At 41.4% G+C, this 17,157-nt stretch overlaps 1 protein-coding gene across 3 annotated transcripts in view; it reads left to right on the forward strand.

The window, feature by feature from the left end:
* slco1c1 (solute carrier organic anion transporter family, member 1C1) overlaps positions 1 to 17,157 on the forward strand; it is a 25,828-nt gene continuing 8,671 nt past the window's right edge. For all 3 annotated transcript variants that reach the window (XM_061681082.1, XM_061681080.1, XM_061681081.1), the window contains exons 1-8: positions 1 to 83; positions 6,031 to 6,203; positions 10,669 to 10,810; positions 13,827 to 13,959; positions 14,059 to 14,180; positions 14,265 to 14,411; positions 14,734 to 14,832; positions 15,659 to 15,901. In XM_061681082.1, the coding sequence (XP_061537066.1) occupies positions 6,108 to 6,203; positions 10,669 to 10,810; positions 13,827 to 13,959; positions 14,059 to 14,180; positions 14,265 to 14,411; positions 14,734 to 14,832; positions 15,659 to 15,901 (982 nt within the window). In that variant the 5' untranslated portion in view covers positions 1 to 83; positions 6,031 to 6,107. The remainder of the gene's footprint in view (positions 84 to 6,030; positions 6,204 to 10,668; positions 10,811 to 13,826; positions 13,960 to 14,058; positions 14,181 to 14,264; positions 14,412 to 14,733; positions 14,833 to 15,658; positions 15,902 to 17,157) is intronic.

Genomic DNA, 17,157 nt, shown 5'->3' on the forward strand with positions numbered 1-17,157 from the left:
GCCATCCTCGTGAGAACTTTGAGCCTACCTGTGCTCCCCATCTCCGAATCTCCACCTCGACTAAACCACTCTCGTTCCCCAAGGTGAGCGACTCGCATTCGTCATTCACTTCATTTGAACACACCGAATGTTATCATTAGCCTCACCTTTTTGTTGAGTCTCATTTGAAATGCAGACGTGGAGGAGTTCCTAAATATATACAAAAGGCTTACGATTGAAAACATTGAACGCATCATCGCTGACATCACGTGTTACTACCTTCCTATTCGTGTATTTATGTTTTATATCGCGTCTGTCTCGCTCGGTGAGTCCAAAATAAATTCATATACGCCCTGTGAGATCATCAGTATTATTGTAGAGTTGTAGTTTATATCATAGCGGTGTCTCCCAATCCTAACCTTTATGGAGCCAAGGCAGCTATTTTACATAGAAAAATCTCAGGGCACACCAACAAACTAAAATGTCACATAAGTATAAAATGATAAAGATGTCGTCTCAATTTGCTCACAAATTGACTTAGTGTGAAATCTGGCCGTTTTCTTGAACACAAACATGACTGATTGTTGTATGAATGGCAACAGGTGGCTCCACAGATTTATTCCGTGTACATTTAGCCATCTAATGGAGGAGCATTTAATTGTTCTGCCTTTCAATACTCATTATACGTCACTGACGTAGACAGATGAACAAAGATATATTTGAATAAATCATCATTTTCAGACAAATGAACTGAACCTGGATAATTCCCTGCCGCACCCCTGATGAGCTTTCATGATGGCACACTAGTGATTGTATATTCACTGTATTATACATCCATCCATCCATCCATCCATTTTTACCGTTTCTCCTCACAAGGGTCGGGGGCTGCCGGAGCCTATCCCGGCTATCTTCATGCGAGAGGCGTGGTACACCCTGAACCGGTCGGCAGCCAATCGCAGGTCACATAGAAACAAACAACCATTTGCGCTCATCTTCACACCTCCGGGCAATTTAGAGTCTTCACTCAACCGAGCACGCATGTTTTGGGGATGTGGGAGGAAACTGGAGGGCCCGGAGAAAACCCACCCAGGCAAGGGGAGAACATGCAAACTCCACACAGGCGGGGCTGGGGTTTGAACCCCGGTCCACACAACTGTGATGCAGATGTGCTAACCAGCTTTCCACCGTGCCGGTCGGCATTATACAATAGACCACAATTAAGATTACAACGGAAGAAATGTATAAACACATAAGCGTGTGTTTGGAAATGTCATACTTCATAGGAATTTGGAACAAAAGAAGGGGGGAGTTGTGGAAAGTTTATTTTTGGTGTATGGCTGGTAGGCGCATAATTCACAGTGACGATTCCGTTGTTAGATTAAAATGATTACATTACAAAAGAACAGACAGAGGCAACAGAGAAGAACATCTTGGGTTATCATGCATAAAACCCTCATTCTTAAGATGAATGAGCATCAGAGAATGAATGTCACAAGTGTGGTAAGGATTTAATCTGGTCAGATGAGTCCTCCTATACATTAAAGTTCTGAGATGTTATTTTACTCTTGCCCAATTGATGTCAGTCATATTCATTTGACCCTGCGGGAAAGCAATTATGCTTTGTTGATATTTGGGCTTTCCTAGTCGATATTTAGTTTTACTTTATGTAAAGGAGACATATTATGCATTTTCCCCCCACAGTGTAAAACGGTTCATGTTTCTCTTATTGACACGTCTCCGGCATGCTTTCATCAAAATACCCCAAGGAGCATGTGCGCTCCTATACTGCAAGGTGTTACAGAAAAAAAAATAAAACATTCTAATTCTGAAATAAAGACCGTGTTGTGGAGGGTTGGCGTCGATCCAGCCGGGCTTTGGTGGGCAGTGATTGGCTTTTGGGGGTATAAAACTTCCATCATCACCCAGGCTCATATCCCAATTGTCATAAAGACAACATCGATTTTACTGTATTACTCGTGGAGGCAGCACTTCATCACCCAGGCTTGAACCCTCGCCTGCACCGTGCCACGGGTTAAGTGTCGTGTGCGCTAACCAGCAGGCTAAAAGCCAAGGCTGCTGACTCAGCGGCGAGCGCTACACTTGCTCACAAACACATTTTAGGAAAATTTGATATTTACACTATGTGGTCTCCAGACATTCCAGAAACGCATCGATTTTTTTTTTCGCATTTACATATTTTCAAGTAAATTTTCTGTATGTCCCCGTTAAGCCTTTGGGTAAAACACATTTCATAAATTTAAACGGGAGCTTGTGACTGTCTAGACCAGGGCTACTCAAATACAAATCCTCAAGGGCTGCAAATAGTTTTTTGATGAGTCAAACGTCCATTTACTCAGATCAGTCAGACCACATGCAATATTACTGGAATATTCAAAACATGTCCTTTTCATTTCAAACAACAAAAATATTCACTAAAATAAAATGTAATTTCTATTTTGATGAGCCCAGCAAAACCGAATAATACTTCACAAACACTGTCAACTGAGCATTATCAGTGGTCTCTGGACTCATCCACAGCTAGGAAAATGCACTCCGCATGTTTTATTCCATCACATCTGCCTAGATACTAGTACTTCAGTCCATCTGGTTGTTGCAGAATCTGCTTAATTTAAGATGTTAATTCTTCACTTTTTGTACCTTAGACCAGTGTATCCCTCACCTAAAGCATGCATTTTCTTTTATTATTTCCCCATCCGACCATGGTTTCTTGAGCTTACCCAAAATCCACGCCACTCCAAGTAAGCACTTGCTTGCGTTTTGTCGTTTCCTAGATGTGATAAGAATCTCGCTTGCAGGTTGATTTGACGATTTCAGTGCAGTTATTTTTGTTGTTGTAACCTGTGAGTTTTGACAGAATTCCTTTGCTTCGTCTCAAAATGCTGTTTCAAATCGGAAATCTTCATCATAGCTATAATTTCCTAGCATATTAAGTACATAGGTCTTGGACTGGTTGAAGGGAGGATGAGTGCAAGATATTCATTCTTCTTGTAAATGATGATTTTCACTTGTCCAGTTTTCTTTTATTAGTGAACTTGGAACATGCCATTTTTGTGCAATCTTGGCTCCTCTAGGCAAAATGTGAAAAGTTTAAAAATGCACTCATAGCAGTGAACTCAGTGACCCAATAACAGGCTATCTTTGTATTGTGGGCATAGAGACTAATTCCAGTCTGCACGTGGTGACCCAACCAAAACATGTAGGAAAACAAATAAAAGGAAAACATTTTCAATTAATCAATTCAATTAATTAGGCGTACCACATGACAAGGTATCTCATATCTGTGCCGCTTCCACAGTATTTGCATAATTGTCAAATGCAGTGATGATCACGCAGTGACAGGATGAATATAGGAGTCTTTTCTTCTGAGTGATGCTGATCAGAGTTTGTGCTAGGTTTGCATGTTGTCGCTGTATTTTTGGGGATTTTCTGCGAGTTCTCCGGTTTCCTCCCATGTTCCAAAAACATGCATGCTAGGTTAATTGAGAAAACTCCAGAGTCCATTGGTGTGAATCTTTTGTTTGTATGGGCAGGCGACCGGTTCAGGGTATATTTCGCCTCGAGCCCAAAGTCAGCTGGGATAGGCTCCAGCTTGCCCATGACCCTTCTGAGGATAAGCAGTACAGGGAATAGATGGATGGATCTTTGTGTCGAGTACCATCCATATTTTGAGTTCTGGATCTGGTGGAATGTTGTCTTAGAATCCCAAAAAGCAGGCGGCCCAGGGTTGACCGGGTGGAACATCGAGTTTGAGTCGGACATTCCAGAAGCTAATCAATCTCGCTTCAGTTTCTTTACAGATGTTTATTTAGACCTCAACACACTATCCCACACAGTAGAACAAAACGTACAGACATACAAACAGGAAAACATAAAATATTACAATTATCACAAAGCTAGCATTGCTTAATTTGAACTGAAGCTAATAGCGATAGACAATGCAAAGTAATAATGGCTTCTCAGCACACGGCAGTCATCTCCCATAAGTAATCTTCAAAATCAGAAACGTGATGGTCAACAAACTTCTTAATAATGTACATTCACAAAGGTGTAGCTCTGTGTCAAACCTACGGAGATACAGTAGCAAGCAAACATCCGGTGTGAACATTTTCAAAATAAAAGCACAAAACAAATTCAAAACTAATACAAATGGGTGCATTTACAGTTATCATGAAGTTAATCGTCGACGGAGGTGGGTGGGTGTAGTGTCCCGGACGGGGTGGGGTGAAGGTGCCCTGTCTCCCTCTCCGCAAATAATAAAATAAAATAAATTCAAACCTATCTGTGCAGCCCGGTATCAGACGGCCCCGTGGACTGGTACCCGGTGGTTAGGGACCACTGCCTTAGAGGATGTGAATGACAGGGAAGGGAAGGGGAGGAGACAGAAGCATGGATTGTTGCTTAGTCTGTGTGTGAAAATAACTTGTACATTTACATTATTTCTGCTACAGCGAAAAAGAGGCATGGAGTTACTTAAGCTAGGTTAGTTAGCACGACGTTAGCAATGCAACGTGAACGGAAAGCATGACCGACGCCACGAAGCTAGCGCCGTCATGACATATGGAAAAGAGTGTTTAACTGAAACGGGAGAATTGTTGGGTCTGGTATTTTCACAAGGTCGCTATAACTTCAAAATGTACCTGCCGGGAAGCACCGCTCGGCCCACTTCTGTTACTGAGAAGACTGAGGATTGAATGACGTGATGTCGCAGCTCCACGTAGTTGGCATCATTCTGCACTTTCATTCGGCATGTACGGGTAGTGTTGTATGGGCTGGACTAAGAATAAAATGGACATCCAAGAATGTCATCATCTTTGTCTCCTGTTGTCTCATCTTTGTGCTAATGTGTATTAAATGTATATATTTATTGAGGACTAAAATCGGCAAATATCCGGCCGATTATGATTATTTTAAAATGGGCTAAAATTGGCCGATTCATCGGTCAGGTCCAAATTCTTCCATAACAATTGTATGTCTCATACCTGGTGACTTGCTTCATATTGACTCATGACAAATTGGACTATTACTTTGGTTCTCAAATGTTGTCACCATGGCACTTGCATTCTTCTATCATTGCTAAATCCTGACACACTTTTACAGAAGTTAGGAACAATAAAGAACATGTATTGTTCAAAAATTTTGAATGAAATTGAATTTCATATTTTTAAACACACAGTAACTACTCATGCTTACAACGTGTAAGGTTGTAAAGTGCCTTTCAGAGCACCTTAAGAAAGAGAAGATGAACATAATTGCATGGATAAATAATTTATATCTTGGCACTGATCTCCTGATCTTTTTTTTTTAATTATTATTTATTTTATTTTATTTATTTTTTCACAAAATCTCTAGAGGAATTCCCAATTTTTATGACTTTTGAGGTTCCGCTCTGCTGTTTTTCCGCTCTGCTGTTTTTACGTTGTCGCTTCTCATCAAATGTTGATTAAACTCCCTTGATTAGCCAAAACTCAAAAACCTTAAAATGGAACAATCTGTACTGCAGGAATGTAACATTTCCATGTTGACAGTTATACTGTTCGTGTATTCTGTTAGCTAGCTACGCTGGAGTGCCATCACTAATTTTACCCCCTGAGGCATCACATTCATAGCTTCACATGACTCCTCTCTCGGATAAAACATACTGAGTGAAAAGGCATGGCAAGGCTAATAAAACAAGTCAGAACATTTAAAACAAGTTTTACGGTTGGCTTGAGCCTCTGACCTTATCAAGTTTATTTTATTTTTAGTACAATTCTGCATGTATTGACGAAAATACTGCCTTCTGCACTCAAGATGTATAGATATTTTTTTTTTTTTTTGGTCAAATTTGATTTTATTGCATTTTAGTACTTCAAATATTTTTAAAATAGAGCTCTGCTTCCAAACAACACATTGTGTCATGATCTGAAAATTGTGTGGACGGTCCCACTCTGAACTACTTACTCATGTGTACTCCCCTCTGCCTGTTGTAAAATGTTTTTGTTTGTGCTGAGAATAAGAAGTGGGTCACATGGTTGAATTATCCATTTACAGGCTTGCACGCATCAGTGCCAAGAATTTGCACTTCGTGGTAGACTACAGCAAAGCAGACACAGTGACCTTTCAGGAGGATGGAGTTGGGAGCCGAGCGCGGCGACATGCAGAAGAATCGAAGCAGTGACGATGCATCCAGAAAAACGGACGCCTCATCCTGCTCCAGTCTTAAGGCAAGTATTTCATTCAGAAGAAAAATGTTAGTGGTGTAGTGCTTCACAGAGATTACATTAATTTGAGGAATTTAATTTATCGCTCAGTCATTATGTTTATGGGACCCTCTGACTTGCTAATACCTAATACCACTGCTAAAACATACATTTCTGTACCAAATGTTGGGCCCTGTCGAATATTGTTTTTTTTTCCCCCATGCTACTCAAAGCTTTCCTTGATTTTGTATAAGCATTCTCAATATAATTCAATTATAAAAGTAAGTAAAACTGGGCAGCACGGTGAACGACTGGTTAGAGCGTCTGCCTCACAGTTATGAGGACCTGGGTTCAATCCGCGGCCCCGCCTGTGTGGAGTTTGCATGTTCTCCCCGTGCCTGCTTGGGTTTTCTCCGGGCACTCCAGTTTCCTCCCACATCTCAAAAACATGCGTAGTAGGTTGATTGAAGACTCTAAATTGCCCGTAGGTCTGAATGTGAGTGCGAATTGTTGTTTGTTTATGTGTGCCCTGCGATTGGCTGGCGACCAGTTCAGGTGTACCCCGCCTCCTGCCTGAAGATAGCTGGGATAGGTTCCAGCACTCCCGCGACCCGAATGAGGATAAGTGGCTCAGAAAATGGATGAAGTAAGTAAAACTCAAATGCTTTGGTCAAAGCAGGTGTTTGCAAAAAAACAACAAAAACATTAGGCCTCTTCAGAAAGTTCTTACTAAAACCTTTGCTCACTTTTCAAGCTAACTGGTCATCATTTCAATACATGAGTTAATTTCCATTCATGAAGAAATGTTGTCGAGTTACACACCATCAATTTTCTTTTATTATTATTTTTTTAACCTTATGCCTGCCACAAAATACCAGCTCGATGCTTGGCAAGATCTATTCACTTTGTTATTTATCTCTATTGCTGTCCATCCATCTGCCTCGTAACTTTTTGTCCATGGTCCCTGAAGGAAAGAGATGGAAAAATAAGGCAGAACACAGCATGAATGTAATGTTGTTTTGATTAGACCACCTCAGGCTTTTCTGGCTCTCTGTTGCCTTTCTTCTATGTCAAACAACCTTTAAAAAATAAGCAAAAAGTCTTCTTTCAAAGCTAGTGCAACTTTAAATGACATCAAATCCTCTTGTTGCTTCTTCCCCAGATGAAAGTGATGTGAGACAATGGTGTTCAAGCAGTTTATCATAATACAGACTGAGTCCTTGGACAGACTTTATTTCTTCTCATTCTTGTTCAGTTCCCTGGGTGGGACGTAGCAAAATCTTCTGAAACTCTAATCCTCTCCTTTTTGTAACCCGCTATTTTTTTTTTATTATTTTTTTTTATTGTACCAATAAGAATAGAGATTGGGTAACAACATCCCTTAACAAAAGTCTCATGATTCGATGAAGTATACAACCCCAATTCCAATGAAGTTGTGACGTTGTGTTAAACATAAATAAAAACAGAATACAATGATTTGCAAATCATGTTCAACCTATATTTAATTGACTACACTACAAAGACAAGATATTTAATGTTCAAACTGATAAACTTTATTGTTTTTAGCAAATAATCATTAATTTAGAATTTTATGGCTGCAACACGTTCCAAAAAAGCTGGGACAGGTGGCAAAAAAGAGTTGAGGAACGCTCATCGAACACCTGTTTGGAACATCCCACAGGTGAACAGGCTAATTGGGAACAGGTGGGTGCCATGATTGGGTATAAAAGGAGCTTCCCTGAATTGCTTAGTCGTTCACAAGCAAAGATGGGGTCATCAAAAGGTTCAGAGAATCTGGAGAAATCACTACATGTAAGCGGCAAGGCCGAAAACCAACATTGAATGCCCGTGACCTTCGATCCCTCAGGCGGCACTGCATCAAAAACCAACATCAATGTTTAAAGGATACACTTCAGAAAACTAATGTCAATAAATACAACTCAGCGCTAAATCCGTAAGTGCAACTTGCAAAGCAAAAGCCATTTATCAACAACACCCAGAAACGCCGCCGGCTTCTCTGGGTCCGAGCTCATATAAGATGGACTGATGCAAAGTGGAAAAGTGTTCTGTGGTCCGACGAGTCCACATTTCATATTGTTTTTGGAAATTGTGGACGTCGTGTCCTCTGGGCCAAAGAGGAAAAGAACCGCAAAGTTCAAAAGCCAGCATCTGTGATGGTACGGGGCTGTGTTAGTGCCAATGGCATGGGTAGCTTACACATCTGTGAAGGCACCATTAATGCTGAAAGGTACATACAGATTTTGGAAAAACATATGCTGCCATCCAAGCAACGTCTTTTTCATAGACGTCCCTGCTTATTTCAGCAAGACAATGCCAAACCACATTCTGCACGTGTTACAACAGCGTGGCTTCGTAGTAAAAGAGTGCGGGTATTAGACTGGCCTGCCAGCAGTCCAAGACCTGTCTCCCATTGAAAATGTGTGGCGCATTATGAAGCGTAAAATACGACTACGGAGACCCCGGACTGTTGAACAGCTGAAGCTGTACATCAATCAAGAATGGGAAATAATTCCACCGACAAAGCTTAAACAATTAGTGTCCTCAGTTCCCAAACATTTATTGAATGTTGTTAAAAGAAAAGGTGATGTAACACAGTGGTAAACATGACCCTGTCCCAGCTTTTTGGGAACGTGTTGCAGCCATAAAATTCAAAGTTAATGATTTGCTAAAAACAATAAAGTTTATCAGTTTGAACATTAAATATCTTGTCTTTGTCGTGTATTCAATTAAATATAGGTTGAACATGATTTGCAAATCATTGTATTCAGTTTTTATTTATTGTTGTAAACTTTTTTTCTCACTTTGTTTACTCTGCATGAAAGTTAAGGGGATTGTCATCACCCTTTGTGTAAGTCTGCTAATTAAGGTTGTTACAATTGAGCGGTGATTAAATGCGTCTCTACAGCTTAATTCATCTCAAATCTCAAAATGTGCTAACTGGGAACGTTAAACACAGATTCACAACTTATGTTTGCAAACATTTCTAACTGGCTTGCCCAGGACTGATTGGTTGAGAGCACAGTATTTTCAATTTGCTTTGAGTAGCGATGGTAATGCAAAGTTGGTGGGTGTAGAATGAATTTTTAATTAAAAAAAAAAATAAAATACCTTTCGATGTAAAAATGACAACAATAACACATATTGCAGTGTGTAGTAACCACAGGAGCCATGTCAATCTATTGACTTTCCCAACCCTTTTAAATGGAATGAAAATTATAATTAAGTAGTGATGATATTGGAGTAATAAGATTTTTTGCAATATTTTGCCAATACCGGTAATCGATTGTGTGATAATCGATAGACTAGAACACAAACATCTACAATCCATATTAGTATTTTTAGTTACATCGAAAAACCATTGTTTTTGCACATTGATTATATAAAATGTTATTGAATTTGATCACACATTTAGTCCTATATAAAGCTACAGTGGAACCTTGATTTAACGGACTAATAGGAGGAAGGGGTCATCCAATAAAGCCGATTGTCCGTTAAATTGAAGCGCTTTTTTTTCATGGCCTAAAAACACCCAATACAGTGCAAAATTATTTTTGGTTACTTTTTTCCGTGGCCTAAAAACACCCAGTATATCCATCCATCCATTATCTGAGCCGCTTATCCTAACAAGGGTCGCGGGAGCGCTGGAGCCTATCCCAGCTATCATCGGACAGGAGGCGGGGTACACCCTGAACTGGTTGCCAGCCAATCGCAGGGCACAAACAACCATTCACACTCACATTCACACCTACGGGCAATTTAGAGTCTTCAATTAACCTACCATGCATGTTTTTGGGATGTGGGAGGAAACCGGAGTGCCCGGAGAAAACCCACGCAGGCACGGGGAGAACATGCAAACTCCACACAGGCGGGGCCAGAATTGAACCCCGGTCCTCAGAACTGTGAGGCAGACGCTCTAACCAGACCGCCGCCACCCAGTATAGTACAACATTATTGTAAAGAAATATAAAAAAGTTAGAAAATGTTTATCCAAACTTACCTCCCTGGTGCTTGGGAGGGGCGATAATGGCGTACTGGTAGAAAGTTGTTGCGGTGGCAAGTCACTTTTATAAAGCCGCTAGGTTAGCGCGCTTGCTATTTTCACCTCCGTTATGATTGGATGCCAGAGAGAAGACAAGAACAACTGAATACTGTACCAAAAATCACTATAGAATGTTCGACAGACAAGGGACACGAGCGCTCGAGTAAACATGCTATAGATATGTCATGTTATGTCATGCAATGTCTTTGATGGCACGAGGACTCCAAAAAATATTTTACAATTTGAGATGGGGCACGCCACATGGCTGACATTAAAACCCAACGTCGTGCTACGTATTTGTAACTACTCATCTGAACACAAATATCATTTGTATCCATTTAATGTAAATAAAGGCTCTGGAGTATGTTAATGCAAAGACCCTTTACTTGTATCTAATTTGTCTTTTTCCATTTCCATTCTCCTCACAAGATGTTTCTGGTGGCTTTGTCCTTTGCCTATTTTGCAAAGGCTCTGTCAGGAAGCTACATGAAGAGCACGATAACTCAGCTGGAGAGGCGCTTTGACATTCCCAGTTACCTAATAGGCATCATTGACGGCAGCTTTGAGATAGGTGCGTAAGTCTGCTTGTCATCACTTTTATGTCGCTGTTGTTTACAGCATCCTTGTCACAGATACGTCATCCACTCACCCCTCACTTTTAGTCTTTGGAAAAATTAATGGGTCACAAAGTTATTCAAGGTAGAGAGAGAGGATTTCTCAGCTTTGTGTGTTTGTGTTTGAGAAAATGTGACTCACAATGTCAAGCAAGGACAAACGCTGATCTTTTTATTTGTGGAAAACAAGACATAGCCAAATACAAAGGACACACCAATGTTTCCTTGGTTATAGCTGCTCCGTGTAGCCACTTCGCTCCTCAGGGCGTGTTCAAGTCAGTTGAGACGTTCTCAGCAAGAACCACCAGGTCGCTGACAAAGTATCAAGTTTCTTATCTATTGCTTGAGGATACATGAGAAGCACCCTAGGGCATTTCAGTCAGTTCACTCATGAGACGAACCAGCCTGGTCTGGTCAGCCTTAAATGGAAAGTTGTTTTTGGGCTTAAAAGCCGAGTATGAGAGGACAGGAACTTAGAAGACGTGTATATAAGCGTCCAGACAACAGCAGCACTGGAAATTTGGATTTAGGTGCAGGGACGTGTTTTATTTTTTTGGGCTGACCTTGCAGACTAAGTAAAGTTAACCTTCACTATACTCAGGGTGGATAAGATTGCGAGAGAAAAAATTGCGAATAGCCGATGTACTCCTTACACCCAGTGATTCTTCAAAACACCTCGATAACGGTCACCTTCTGTTAATTCAAAGAAGAACAAATTACATTTAACAAAAGGAACAAAGGAAGAACCACATAAAAACAGAAGTATTGACAAAATGTGTGGAAGAAAGAAAGACTGGGCAGGGAGCCAGTTGGCCAGTAGACAGTTGGATCAAAGCAAGACTGATGAGGACTGGAACCCAGAAACTGGAAGACAAACAGGAGCAAACATGAAGTGAAGGACAGATCTTCCGGCAAAAAAAAGTTGTTTGTTCGCATTATTTTCACACCGCTGGTCATGTACATGGTTGAAGCAGGAGCCTTTGAAATTACACAAAGGGTGACAGAGAGGTGGACTAGTTGCTGGACCATCATAGGTTTTGCCACTAAAAAGGACGACATGCCAAAGTGCCGGATATTGTTCAGCAACGGTGTAATTAATTGTACCCCTCTGGAAGAATCCTTTCAAATACTGGACTGAAATGATTTTGTAAGAAAGGACAAATAGTGCTACTCGGAGACACTCAACCCTTTCAACTTGTGGCTTTTATTACAGGCTACGGCAAGAAATGCATTGGTCGCAGTACTGCAAAAAATCTAATTCATGATGACATTCAGTGGATGTGCTCTAATAGATGCAAGGTTTCGGGATCATTTGTATAAGCGTACTTGGGTCAATGCTACAGTATAGGTTATGAATAATACATAAGGTGCAGAATTTGAAGTTGGCTGAAAGAAACAATTTTAAAAGATGAGGCCATTTGGAATCATTGGAATTTTTTCTGCCCCCTGGTAGCCAAGGTAGATGCACACACAAGAAGAAGCCACACAATTTATTATAACATAAAATCATGATGTGCAAATTATTATTTACATTCTATTTAATTACTGTTTTTTTTTTGTAGAATACTTTAGAGTGCTGTTTTTCTTGTTAGAAACGTAATCAAAAAAATTGTTGGTTTTATATGGGGGCTGCAATGGATTAATTTCATTTCCATTCATTTCAACGGGAAAATATGATTTGAGAATCAAATCATGTTTTCAGTTACGAGCGTGGTCACAGAGCGAATGAAACCCATCAGCCAAAGCACCTGCGTATAATAAGGTACATTCATTGAAAGGTTGAGGTCACCTGCAGCACCCTGAAGCTGAATTACATAAACTGGAGTCCCTTTTCTCCTGTGAAAAATATTCACGTGGTCAAGGCGAGAAGCCACTTATATACGACTGTTGCCAGAGAAACACAGTAATAGGAAGGGCAACATGAATACAAAGAGGAAAGAATAGAGCAGTGGAAGAGCATGAGCGTGGGTAAAATAGAGGGCTAATCCATCCACTATCTGTATTGTGGAACCTCGCATATCTGCGGTTTGGCATTTGCAAATTCATCTATTTGGAACCTCCACGTTACTCGTGGAAAATCTCACCAATTTTTTTTTTTCCTGTAGCAAAATGGCAAAATACTGTCTACAGTATGTTTACGTTTATTACAGTAGCGTCTCTTTAATTGAGACAATGACCGGTTACTGTCGGCCGTAAAACTATGCCGAAAAAAACCTCATCAGACTCGTTGTCCGCTCAACCAAAATTCTTCAGCGCAAGGCAGAAACAGTTTTTAGTGGAGCATCACTAATTAGCGGTTGCAAATTTCCCCTTATGGACAATAGAGATCCGAGACTGTACCGCATATCCTGTTCAGGGTCGCGAGGACCTTGGGCCCTTTTCCAGCTGCCTTTGGACAAAAGTTGGACGACACACTCGACTTTTATTTTTGACTTTTGACATTTTTATAAAGATCATAGCACTTGCTCTATGCCGCATGAAAACACTGTATGCTCTATGCCGCATGAAATCACTGTAAAATTCTTAAAGACCTACTGTAATTGGTTTGAAACTGTGCAATCGTCTTCTAGAGGAAGCGTAAATCATTTCGCATAGTTGGGGGACTCTAGTTTTAAAAGGGCTAGACATGCACCTTATCTTCCAATTTTCAGACATTATGCAAAGGTGACCTACAAAACACGAATGCACGCATTATATGAACATTCATCAAAATGTTAACATTTATCTCCACTGTGGCTTGGCTTTATTACCACTTATCATTATTGGGTATTAGCGGTATTTTAAAGTAATTACTAGCTGTATGTAAATTAGAATATGTATGTCATTATTTGCATGCAGATGCATTTGCTTTCCTGCTGTACATCTACATCTTATTTTGCAACAGTAAGCTATCAAAGGTAGTTGCCCCGATCTTTTGAATACAATACTGTGTGTCTCCCTTCAAATCAACCAATATTTGATCTCTTCTGACAGGTAACCTGTTAGTCATAGCCTTTGTCAGTTACTTTGGTGCCAAGCTCCATCGGCCAAAGATCATCGCAGTGGGTTGTGTACTGATGTCTATTGGTACCTTCATCATTGCCCTGCCTCACTTCATCATTGGACGGTGAGTAAAGAACTTAACTTTGACTTGTAGTAAACGTACTGAAGGGAAATCTATCGCTTAGTTTTTCCTCATCATTTTCATTCCGTGCTTTGTCTCCAGTTATGAATATGACTCACCGGCGCGCTGGGTTGTGAATTCAAGCCTCACCCCATCACCATGTTCAGTGGGCTCAACGTCTGACCTCAGCCAAGATAGTAAATTACTTGAAGTGCCAACGACAGGTGTGTGTCTTCTCAGATAAACACGAATCAGCTGCCCACACACACACACACACGCAAGTACTGCCATGTAATAATCTCCTCCAGATTGTGAAGGAGATTCCAACCTGTCCATGTGGATTTACGTGCTCCTGGGAAATGTCCTACGAGGGATCGGCGAGACTCCTGTTCAACCCCTTGGAATCTCCTACATTGATGACTTTGCTAGTGAGGAGAATGCTGCTTTATATGTGGGTAAGAATCCCATTTTCAATATCTTTCTACTGTATCTAGTCTGTCTGTCGGTCGTTTAAGGACATCTACTATAAATGCTAATCTGATGCCTTATCAATTAGTGCCCTTGGGACACTCAAGCTATACTATACTGTCATCAAAAAATATTCAGCATCCAAATAATAATAATCATAATCACAATCATAATTACACGACCAGACTAAGATTTCACCATTAAATTGCCCCCTTATATGCTAAGTGATGGATGTGGATGGTCTCTCCATGTGTACATCTTGGGATACAATATCTTGCTTTTAATTTGAGTGTGTTTTGGGTGTTCTAGGCTGTGTGCAGACCATCTCTGTGGTGGGGCCAGTCTTTGGCTACCTGTTAGGCTCCTTATGTGCAAAGATTTACGTGGACATTGGATTTGTAAAACTGGGTGAGTTAGTATATGTTCACATTTCTTGGTTCGAGCGAAATATCACAATTATTTATTTTATAAAAACTTTCACAGCAGGTTAAAACTCTATTTGATTCATGCGATGTTAGGTTTTTGCAGACTTGCAAAGACCATCAGTAAAGAACTCATTCATAAAACAGAGGCATGATGTTATCGATACAACAGCAAGTGCAGCAGATGTCAGAACAGATGTTCAGGGTTAGCGTCAGTTAATGAACCAGAGCAGCTTTCAGTCAAATAGAGTGCTGCACAGGGAGAGGAAGTGAGAATTCAGGCTATGTTATAGCTAAACGAAGACTATAGACCTTATAGACTATGTAAGACCAAACAAATATAAATATTGATCTTTACATGTATTGATGTCAGAGAAATGAGAAAACAACTTTTTTCAGTTTTTGCTCACTCGATTAATGACTTCATTGGGGTTAAGGTCATCAAGAAACAAAATAGTATAAATTTAGAATTTTACGGGAATAAAATTGGAATTGTATGAAAAAAAGGTGCATTACTACTGGAAAAGGTGTTATTTTTTACGAGAGAATGTTGCAGAGTAAAGTCGTATGTTTATGAGAACAGTGATGTTAAAAAAACAAAACAAAACAAAACAAAAACAGACACTGAACATGACTGGAAAAGTTGTTTTTTACAGGAATAAAAGGTTAATATTAAAAAGAAACATTTTACACACAATTAACATTTTACACACAATTAAGGTAACCAATTCCTAGAAGTGGAGTTCCAAGAAATGTGCATGCCATGAACATGTGAACAGTAAACATTGATTATAAATTTAACTCCAACACAGAAACGATCACGATCACCCCAGCAGATTCCCGCTGGGTTGGAGCCTGGTGGTTAGGCTACCTCATAGCCGGTGTCATCACCCTGCTTTCTGCCATCCCATTCTGGTTTCTACCACGCTCACTGCCAATTCCAGGCTCGCACACCCCAGAGAAGCCAGAGCAGACAAGTTTTATTAAAGACTCTGACCCAATGAAGCACAAGTATCCAGTGGAAGAGCACACCAGTTTCATAGAGATGGCCAAAGGTGAGCTTGGCTATGTATTGTTTATATTTAAAAAAAAAATGTCTTTTGAATTTGACACAACACATAATGTTGAGTATGTTTCTACCCATCTATGTAATAGTGTATACCATGTAGAACTTGTGCTTTTCAGTCAGTGTGTTGAAAAGAAAATTGCCTTAGGTTGTGTTTAATCTTGGGGGAAGATGCCGGTCCGACGTGGCAGGTCCAAACGTATTGTGAGGGTCTGCTGGGAACGTCTGGCGGGATCCCCTGTCAGAAGGGGTTTCAACTCCCACCTCCGACAGAACTTTCATGTTCCGGGGGAGGCGGGGGACATCGAGTCCGAGTGGACCATGTTCCGCGCCTCCATTGCTGAGGCGGCCGACCGGAGCTGTTGGCCGTAAGGTGGTCGGTGCCTGTCGTGTCGGCAATCCCCGAACCCGATGCCGTCAAGCTGAAGAAGGAGTCCTATCGGGCCTTTTTGGCATGTGGGACTCCTGAGGCAGCTGATGGGTACCGGATGGCCAAGCGGAATGCAGCTTTGGTGGTCGCTGAAGCAAAAACTCGGGCATGGGAGGAGTTCGGTGAGGCCATAGAGAAAGACTTCCGGATGGCTTCGAGGAAATTCTGGTCCACCATCCGGCGTCTCAGGAGGGGGAAGCAGTGCATCATCAACACTGTGTATAGTGGGGATGGGGCGCTGCTGACCTCGACTCGGGACTTGTGAGCCGGTGGGGAGAATACTTCGAAAACCTCCTCAATTCCACCGACACGCCTTCCCATGAGGGAGCAGAGTCTGGGTTATCTGAGGCTGGCTCTCCTATCTCAGGGGTTGAGGTCACCGAGGTGGTTAAAAAGCTCCTCGGTGGCAAGGCCCCGGGGGTGATTCGCCCGGAGTTCCTCAAGGCTCTGGATGTTGTAGGGCTGTCCTGGTTGACACGCCTCTGCAACATCGCGTGGACATCAGGGACAGTGCCTCTGGATTGGCAGACTGGGGTGGTGGTCCCCCTTTTTAAGAAGGGGGACCAGAGGGTGTGTTCCAACTACAGGGGGATCACACTGCTCAGCCTCCCTGGTAAGGTCTATTCAGGGGTGCTGGAGAGGAGGGTCCGTCGGGAAGCTGAATCTCAGATCCAGGAGGAGCAGTGTGGTTTTCGTCCTGGCCGTGGAACAGTGGACCAGCTCTACACCCTCGGCAGGGTCCTCGAGGGTGCATGGGAGTTCGCCCAACCAGTCTACATGTGTTTTGTGGACTTGGAGAAGGCGTTCGACCGTGT

The sequence above is a fragment of the Phycodurus eques genome, chromosome 7 (genome assembly GCF_024500275.1).
Source record: "Phycodurus eques isolate BA_2022a chromosome 7, UOR_Pequ_1.1, whole genome shotgun sequence".
Lineage (NCBI taxonomy): Eukaryota > Metazoa > Chordata > Actinopteri > Syngnathiformes > Syngnathidae > Phycodurus > Phycodurus eques.